At 43.5% G+C, this 10151-nt stretch overlaps 1 protein-coding gene across 1 annotated transcript; it reads left to right on the top strand.

Annotated features, from left to right (window-relative positions):
* Nucleotides 1-5610: 5610 nt before the first annotated feature.
* Nucleotides 5611-9160, top strand: LOC311110858 (transmembrane protein 178A-like; the record flags this gene model as incomplete). Its single annotated transcript, XM_084153451.1, has 4 exons — nt 5611-6118; nt 8465-8578; nt 8663-8800; nt 8913-9160. The coding sequence occupies 4 exons, from the start codon at nt 5611-5613 to the stop codon at nt 9158-9160; spliced, it is 1008 nt and encodes a 335-aa protein (XP_084009577.1).
* Between the last annotated feature and the right edge of the window lie 991 nt (nt 9161-10151).

Below are 10151 nucleotides of genomic sequence, written 5' to 3'. Positions count from 1 at the left end.
AGCGTTTAAGAGCAGTTGGAGGCTACGGAAGGAGTGTTGTATGGCATTGAAGCTCGTTTGGAGGTTTGTTAACACAGTGTCCAATGAAGGGCCAGATGTATACAAAATGGTGTCGTCTGCAGAGAGGTGGATCTGAGAGTCACCAGCAGCAAGAGCGACATCATTGATATACACAGAGAATAGAGTCGGCCCGTGAATTGAACCCTGTGGCACCCCCATAGAGACTGCCAGAGGTCCAGACAACAGGCCCTCCGATTTGACACATTGAACTCTATCTGAGAAGTAGTTGGTGAACCAGGTGAGGCAGTCATTTGAGAAACCAAGGCTATTTAGTCTGCCAAGAAGAATGCGGTGATTGACAGAGTCGAAAGCCTTGGCCAGGTCGATGAAGACGGCTGCACAGTACTGTATTTTATCGATCAAGGTTATAATATTGTTTAGGACCTTTAGCGTGGCTGAGGTGCACCCATGACCAGCTCGGAAACCAGATTGCATTGCGGAGAAGGTACGGTGGGATTCGAAATGGACGGTGATCTGTTTGTTAACTTGGCTTTCAAATACTTTCGAAAGGCAGGGCAGGATGGATACAGGTCTGTAACAGTTTGGATCTAGAGTGTCACCCCCTTTGAAGAGGGGGATGACCGCGGCAGCTTTCCAATCTCTGAGGATCTCAGATGATAGAAAATAGAGGTTGAACAGGCCAGTAATAGGGGTTGCTACAATTTCGGCGGCTCATTTTAGAAAGAAAGGGTCCAGATTGTCTAGCCCAGCTGATTTGTAGGGGTCCAGATTTTGCAGCTCTTTCAGAACATCAGCTATCTGAATTTGGGTGAAGGAGAAGCGGGGGGGGGGGGGTGGGGGGGGGGGGTTGCAGAGCTGGTGGCCGGGGTAGGGGTAGCCAGGTGGAAAGCATGGCCAGCCATAGCAAAATGCTTATTGAAATTCTCGATTATCTTAGATTTATCGGTAGTGACAGTGTTTCCTAGCCTCAGTGCAGTGGGCAGCTGGGAGGAGGTGCTCTTATTCTCCATGGACTTTACAGTGTCCCATAACTTTTTGGAGTTAGTGCTACAGGATGCAAATTCCTGTTTGAAAAAGCTAGACTTTGCTTTCCTAACTGATTGTGTATATTGGTTCCTGACTTCCCTGAAAAGTTGCATATCGCGGGGGCTGTTCGATGCTAATGCAGTACGCCACAGGATGTTTTTGTGCTGGTCAAGGGCAGTCAAGTCTAAGGTGAACCAGGGGCTATATCTGTTCTTAGTTCAGAATTTTTTGAATGGGGCATGCTTATTTAAGATGGAGAGGAAAGCACTTTTAAAGAACAACCAGGCATCCTCTACTGACGGAATGAGGTCAATATCCATCCAGGATACCCAGGCCAGGTCAATTAGAAAGGCCTGCTCGCTGAAGTGTTTTAGGGAGCTTGAGGCAAGATTGAGGCAAGGTTCTGACATTTTTATCTGGGCTTTGCTCCTTTCATGTTTATTTTGATCCCGACAAATTCCCCAGTCCCTGCCATTGACAAGCATACCCATAACATGATGCTGCCACCACAATACTTGAAAATACAGAGGATCAACAACATTGCATTCACTCTACATTACTGGCCTGTATGACAAAGGGGAAATAAGAAAATCTATGTTAAAAAATTCACTCCAAATCATGCATTCTGTTTGCAACAAGGCCATTAAGTAATACTGCAAGACAACACAGCAAATAAATTAACTTTTTGGCCTAAATTTAAAACTACATGTTTGAGTCGAATCCAATACAATACAACCCTCTGTATTTTCAAGTATTGTGGTGGCAGCATGTTATGAGTTTGCTTGTCACCAGCAGGGACTGGGGAGTTTAATGTTAAAATGAAATATGAAAGGAGCAAAGCCCAGTAAAAAGTTAGAGGAAAACCCAGTCAGTCTTCTGAAAACCCTGGGATAGTTACATTTTTCATCTGGACAATTAAACAATGGTCATGTCAAAGACACACCAGAATGGCTTTTCAAGAGGTGCAGCAAAAATGTGAAGAATGTGCAAGGGGTGTGTAGACTTTCATTAGGCACTGTAGATAATTACCACATAATATTACCAATACCTCTATAGTGGTGCTCAATAAGTTCTTATACTTATAAAGTATTGTAAATATAGAGGTCAGACAGCCATGTGTAACAAAGTGAAAATGTAGTTTCCATCAACCTCGCGCGCAATGTAGACATCAAAGAACGCCGCAGTTCGCGGTAGAGTAGTGGGTGAAACCATTCACTTCAGGAAAAGGGGTGATATAAATAAAGTTTCCTTTAAGGGGTGATATAAATAAAGTTTCCTTTAATTTTGTGTTACTGAATTCATACAAATATTTGCTGCCATTGTAGTAAGGTTGGTAATACGAGAGGTCTTCGGACTTACCATTTTTTGTACTATTTTCTTTTGAAAGAACAACTAGTGGGTTTTGAGTGCTTCTCCCCTATTTGGGAAGTTGGTCTGCCTGCTCCTCAGTCTGAGAGAGATATTGTGAGAGCAGCTTCGTGTCTCCTTCCTCTGTATATAAAAAACGGTTTAAAACTGTATAACATAAGTGTTTTTGGAAAACTGGTTCATATATCCTAAAGTCAATACCAAATGTGGCTATGTATATATTTACTTTGCTGTTAATGTATTGAAGACCTATTTCAGCAAGTTAACCAAGTTTGCTGGCTTAGCTAGCCATGTTAATGATGAGCTAACTAGCACCGTTGGTCACTGCACTACAACGTCACGCTAGCTATTGCCAGCAGGTGACTTATTGAAATTGTGAATGTTTATTTTCTTACTACCTTAAAAGGTTTATATAAAAGGTTTGTACTTGTGCTCTGTATTTATGGATTAATATTACATCACATTGAGGGTATGTATCACTACTGTTACTCCAATCTAAAATATATATTGTGGCCTACCTAACCTGTGAACGTGTGGCTGTGGCCGTCCTGTCAATGCCTGTCGTCACTTTTTGATATATTTTACTGCAGATAAAAACCGAGTCAACCTGAAGTGTGGGTGTCCGTGTGCCTTTCTTCTGGGGGGATATGTGAAGTTGGTTACACATGTTGACACACAGAAGTGAGAGAAAATGTCAGTGTGGGTTGTCACTAGTTATCACAGCCATAAAGTCATAATCCCCGCCTACAATTTATCTTCTTAAAATGTGATTTTAAACCTAACCCTAACCTTAACAACGCTGCTAACCTTATGCCTAACCTTACATTTTGACTTGGTGGCTGTGGTAACTAGTGGAAACCTCTATCTAGCCAACATAATATGACTGTTGTCTGAACCTGAACTTGGTCGTGTTATGAAGTGCTACACAATAATTATGACAGACCAAGTAGGTGTCAACTGGTCCTATTGGAACATAGGCTACTGTATAAATGTCTCTCCGACATTTGCAACATTGTTTCAATATTCAAATTCGATCTCCAGCTGTCCCATAGTAATGAACTTGTCGGAGTCGGGATGAGACAGACAGACAGGCAGCGTTTCTCAACCAGTCGAAATCATGAATCAGCTGGCATCATTTTTATGGATATATACAAAGAAATGTCAATTGAAAAAAGGTAAAAGTGCAGCCAGTCTATCCAGCTTCAGTTTGATGTGATTTTAGCTGTGTTGTTGGCTAGCTCCTCTGAACAACAGTGTCCTGATGAGTGAGCACATGTTCTATGCCAGGCGAAATCGCGCCTCATTAGCTCATTGTTATAGATGTATCCAAATAAATGTTTCAAGAAAACAACTTAAACAAATGCAAATGAAGCTACTCTGGCTGCACTTTTTGACGTGACTGTAAATTAGCCGTAGTTGGCTAGCTAGCAATCAAGGGATAAGAACGTTGCCAGCCATTACGGCAATGGAACATATAGAACGAACGACTCGGTCGCGTCCATAGATAAAGAACAAAAAGACTGGACTGGGTCCCCTCTCTGGCAACCGAACTGATAGAACGAATGACCAGCCGGCTTGGTTAGCAAGTACTATATCTTGTGGAAGAATGAAATAGTATGAATAAATTAATAAAAATAAAGTTTTTAATGTAAATATGTCAATCATTATTTGAATATGTTGGCAACCCGTTGTATAAAAGTGATAATGCCCTCGAGGAGGATGTGTTTGGAGGATATATTGGCACGGTTTGAAGGCCCTCGACTTTGTCAATATATCCTCCAAACACCGGCTTCGAGTGCATTATCACTTAATTAAAGAACACCCTTGTACTCAATTCCACCCTGGGGTGACATGGCAGAGTAGCTTACTATGCATTCTGAGTTGGGAAGAGGAATACCCTTGTGTAGGACTGTCTGTCACTGAAGCTGCTTGCTGCTAATTAGTTTATTATCATTTATTTATGCAAGTCTACAAATGTGAAGAAAGCTTTGATTTTACGTTAATGTCTGCCTGCCTCACTGAACAAAACAACGGGGAAGAATAAATATCCTCTCGTTTTATGCCTAATAGCTGGAGTGGTTTTTTCCCGCTGAATACTCTGGGCAGCAATCCAGTCTTTTATTTAAAGGATGTGTGGCGCAGTGGTCTAAGGCACTGCATCGCAGTGCTAGCTGTGCCAATAGAGATCCTAGCCGGCGGCGACCGGGAGACCCATGGGCGGCGCACAATTGGTCCAGCGTCGTCCAAGGTAGGGGAGGGTTTGGCCGGCAGGGATGTGGGTTCGTTTCCACGGGGGGCCAGTATGAAAAAAACAAACAAAAAAACATGTATGCATTCACTAACTGTAAGTCGCTCTGGATAAGAGCGTCTGCTAAATGACTAAAATGTAATTAACCGTGCACCTACGTCAACACACACAAGTGAGAAAAAAGTTGGAGGGGTAAAAAGATATTTATTACAGACAGCTAAGGAAGAAAGCTTTATTTAAGTTTCACTCCCTAATGATGTACTTGCGCTTATTTTACAGAATGCCCTGCTGAGTGCATATCAACAAATCAACAACACCCACTGAATGAGAAGCCAAATATACCTGTGTTAATGAATCTTCATAAGCACTTGTGCACCATGTCCTGAGTAGAGATGTCCATGTCCCCATATCGCTCAATGTCTTGTCTGCTAATGCCTTCTCTGCACAATGTCTCTGACCATGTTGTATACTATTTTAATGCACTGTGTTGAAGTGTTTGTTCTGTGTTCCAACTATGACATCTCTAAAGGGATGATGAAAAATACATTTAGGTTATGATAATGACTAAAAACATCGTTGCTATTAAATATAATCATCATTATTATAATCATCATAAGTAGTAGTGGTGTTATCATGACTCTCATGCCACAGCGACTTTTATTAGTAACGACGCGCTGCTACGCTGACAGAATAATTGACATTTGATCTCGCGCTCTGTGCGCGGCACCTGTTTTCATCCCGCAAGCCTCGAAATCCGAAGCACAGCACACTGAGACTTTTTCCGCGCACAGGTTACAGATATACACCTCCTCATCCCGTATTTTAGGATATACCGAAGTCAAGGAGTGGACAAAGTGGGAGAGCAGGAACACGAGTCAGGTTAATTTTGTGCCAGCACCCAGCCGTAGATGCCAGGACCTCACAGCCTTTTCGGCATCATGTAGGACATGATGAAGCCCTGCAAGCCCGTGTTGATTAGGAGGAGTGAAGTGGACGGAGTGACAGATGCTTCCCTGACCGACTCTTCAAATGTTGATGACCGCAGGATGGAGAAACAGACCTTGGTGACAGCTATCAGTTTGTCCATGAGCCTGTCGTCACTGGCGCTTCTCATCACCGCTATCATGACCGACCACTGGTACGAGACGGACACCACACGGCACAGGCAGAACTGCGAGCAGTTCGGGCCGGACGCCAACGAACAGAAGAACCGGATGATGCCCATCTATCACCTGCCCCTGATGGACAGCAGCAATCCTCGGAGGAACCAGGCGCTGCTCCGGGCGATCCACGTCGGGAGTAGAGAGGAGCTCCTGGAAAACTGGAGGTCCATTTTGGGAATGGGAATTTTGGAAACGGAATGCGGGCGACCTATTTTCTCCACTCACTCTGGACTTTGGAGGAAATGTTATTATCTAGGAAAGGACAAGGACATCGACAACCTCATATCCAAGGGTAAGAGATGCTTTGGGGAATTTGATCCCGGGCCCAGTGAAATATGAGATATTACTTAACATCCGACCCAATATGTAGGGCTATAACTTTCGTGAAAGATATAGTAGGCCTATTTGTAAATGCATGCAATGCTGTTCACTGGTAATTTCAATTAATGATAGAATATATCAATTGATCCTTGAAGAAAACGGATGAGCTTAGTAGGCTACAACTGACTTAAACCCATCATAACCCAAAATGTAGTTTTATAGCTTCAAAACACGTTTTAAACTATCATGTTGTCCTCGGATATTCTGTGTGGGTCTAGCCCATCTGTAAGCCATGGTTGTGTATAGTTGTGTCCATAATAAGTCTATTAATTCGGAAAACCACTATGGCCTAAGTGCGTAGACAGGTTGCATGCGCTGTGGAGTGTGTCCAACACACAGACCTCAAAGAAGCTCTCTGATCTGATCAGTTTCAGACTGCATCTGACAGAATATCAAGGTCATTACATTTGACCTGACACGAAAGGCATTCTAGGAAGCGTTGCATGTGTTCAATATACATTCTATTTCTATGATCCATATAATTTGCATGAGGATATAACGTGACATCAACATTAATATATGTCAATAGATAAACGCGCGCCTTCTGTACGTAAAATGCTCTGAACTCAATCAATAGGAAACTTGCGCAAAAGCTCGAAATCGCAGAGTTGAGTTTAGTCAGCTAGGCTCCTCAAATTAAAATTTAGTATACCAATTAATATAGTAAGTGAAAATGGAAATGTCATTAGGCCAACTTTTTGTAATATTGGTATATAATTTGTGGAATGGTAGCATGCCACATCCCTGCAATACTTACTTTGCTGCCTCCAAGAGCAGGGACAATATTATACTGAACAAAAATATAAACGCAACATGCAACAATTCTACTGAGTTACAGTTAATATAAGGAAATCAGTCAATTGAAATAAATAAATTAGGCCCTAATCTATGGATTTCACATGACTGGGCAGGGGCGAAGCCATGGGTGGGCCTGGGAGGGCATAGACCCACCCATTTGGGAGCCAGGCCCACCCACTTGGCCCAGCCAATCAGAATGAGTTTTTCCCCACAAAAGGGCTTTATTACAGACAGAAATACTCCTCAGTTTCATCAGCTGTCCGGGTGGCTGATCTCAGACGATGGTGGCTGTGGTCCTCTGTAGCTCAGCTGGTAGAGCATGGTGCTTGTAACGCCAAGGTAGTGGGTTCGATCCCCGGGACCACCCATACACAAAAAATGTATGCACGCATGACTGTAAGTCGCTTTGGATAAAAGCGTCTGCTAAATGGCATATTATTATTATTATTATTATTACGATCCCACAGGTGAAGAAGCCGGATGTGGAGGTCCTGGGCAGGCGTGGTTACACGTGGTCTGCGGTTGTGAGGCTGGTTGGACGTACTGCCAATTCTCTAAAATTACATTGGAGGCGGCTTATGGTAGAGAAATGAACATTCAATTCTCTGGCAACAGATCTGGTGGACATTCCTGCAGTCAGCAAGCCAATAGCACGTTTCCTCAAAACTTGAGACATTGGTGGCATTGTGTTGTGTGACAAAAATGCAAATTTTTTAGTGGCCTTTTATTGTCCCCAGCACAAGGTGCCCTTGTGTAATGATCATGCTGTTTAATCAGCTTCTTGATATGCCACACCTGTCAGGTGGATAGATTATCTTGGCAAAGTTGAAATGCTCACTAACAGGGATGTAAACAAATGTGTGCACTAAATTTGAGAGAAATAAGCTTTCTGTGCATATGGAACATTTCTGGGATCTTTTATTTCAGCTCATGAAACATGGGACCAACGCTATACATGTTGTGTTTATAATTTTGTTCAGTATACATCACTCAAAAACATGTTACCTATCAGAGATGTAGATCTATTGGGGTTGATATGGCATTTCCACGTTTGGCTTTTCCTAGTCTCTTCTCACAGCCGTGTAAAGGCTTTCACAGTCGAGAGGAAGATCGATATATAAAATCTGCCATCTTGTGGGGAAAATTCTAACTTACAGCCTCTAAACCCCTATTATGAAGTCTGTTCACGTGACATGGGGGTCTGAATATCAAAGTAAACCTTAACGTGTAGGTGACTATACTATCGAACTAATTATATAGAGTTAATATTTGCAATAATAGAATAAATCATGGTATTAAAGTGAAAGTAGACCTTGGGGTCTAGAAACAGGGGAGTCTACTTTATAAATGAGTACAGCTTTTCTCAAGACAACTGTCCTTGAGAAACACTTGCCCATTTCTATATTTTGGCTTTAACCTGCTACACATTATGTTCACACAAGTTATTGTCTCTGTGCAGGTATAGCCCAGCGATGCACCACCATCAAGTACCATTTCTCCCAGCCCATGCGGCTCCGCAACATCCCTCTCAACCTGACCCGCACCATCCAGCAGGACGAGTGGCACCTCTTACGTAAGAACCTTTTCTCATTATGAAGGAGGTTCCCTAAAGGGCCTGATTCATTCAGACATCCTATTGCTCTCCTACTACCTTCAGACCTGCGGCGGATCACAGCGGGGTTTCTAGGCATGGCGGCAGCCGTTCTGTTGTGTGGCTGCATTGTGGCGTCTGTCAGCTTCGCCTGGGAGAAGAGTCTCACTCAGCACGTCTCTGGGCTGCTCTTTCTCATGGCAGGTACTGTTTACCCCCCCCCCCCCCCCCCGATACTGATAGTCTGTTTTCTTAAAACACTGATTTCTCTCTCACATTCTCCTCCTCTCTTTGCGGTTCCTCTCTTCCTTCTCAGGGATCTTCTGCACCATCTCCCTGTGTACATATGCGGCCAACGTGTCCTACGACCTGGCCAGGGTCCCTCCCTTCATCTACGGGCTGCCTGCTGACGTGGAGCATGGCTACAGCTGGTCCAGCTTCTGTGCCTGGCTCAGTCTGGGGCTGATGGTGGCGTCTGGATGCATGTGCACCATCTTCCCCATCCTCAGCCGTAGCAGCAGCAAAGCCCAGCAGGGCAAGGCTGCCCCCAACGCCGGTGTCTGACACACACCTTACTGCGTTTGATATACATTTTGCAATGTGTTACACACACTGAGCTGCAGCAAGGGCCTGTAGGAAGAGAGAGTCTAATATGTCTGTGTCTGACACACCTCTTACTGCATCTTTCACATCAACTCTGAGCCGTAACAAGAGCCTGCAGACCAAGACCATCCCCAGACATCTGTCTGACACAGCTGCAGCAGACGCCTGGGAGCTGGGACTAATGTTGACGCCTGCGTTTTCAGTGTGAAAACACTTCTGAGTCAACCATGCTTCTACTAGACCCCACATCTAAATCTAGGTTACCTCCATTGAGCAAAACATCCTGGACTTATGGAAGTATGGAACCATCAATGTTAGCTACACCCCTGCATCCAGGCTTTTTCAGTGGCCTTTATGCGATTATGTCTGTGATTAAGCCTACTGCTACCTTTCCACATTATATTTTCTATGTATGATCAGAATTCAGTGTCATGCAAGTAATTGTCAAATCACTGGGGGAAAACAGAGGCCTTGATGTGTCATCGAAAATGACAAGACAGAAACAGTTATTTGAAAGGAAAATAATTATAGAAAAGAAGACAGAATTTATAGAAAGATGTGACTCAAACTGACATTGATATGTACTCTGACCATAATTGTCACTTTCGTCATAATGAGCGGACCAAGGCGCAGCGTGATATGAGTACATACTTTAATAGTACTTAGCAACACGACACAATACAACAACAAAATAACAAAACGATACGTGAAGTCCTCGGTCAATAACACAAACCTACACGGAACAAGATCCCACAAAACACAAGTGCACAACAGGCTGCCTAAGAATGGTTCCCAATCAGAGACAATAAGCAACAGCTGATTCTCGTTGCCTCTGATTGAGAACCACCCCGGCCAACATAGAAACACATAACCTAGAACAGAACATAGAAAACGAAACATAGACACTACACCAAGAAACTAACACCCTGGCTCAACATACAGTGGGGAGAAC

This window comes from Coregonus lavaretus, assembly GCF_964263955.1.
Source record: "Coregonus lavaretus genome assembly, chromosome: 36".
NCBI classification, from domain to species: Eukaryota; Metazoa; Chordata; class Actinopteri; order Salmoniformes; family Salmonidae; genus Coregonus; species Coregonus lavaretus.
The sequence above is the reverse complement of the archived record's forward strand: the minus strand, read 5'-3'. Positions and strand labels throughout refer to the sequence as shown.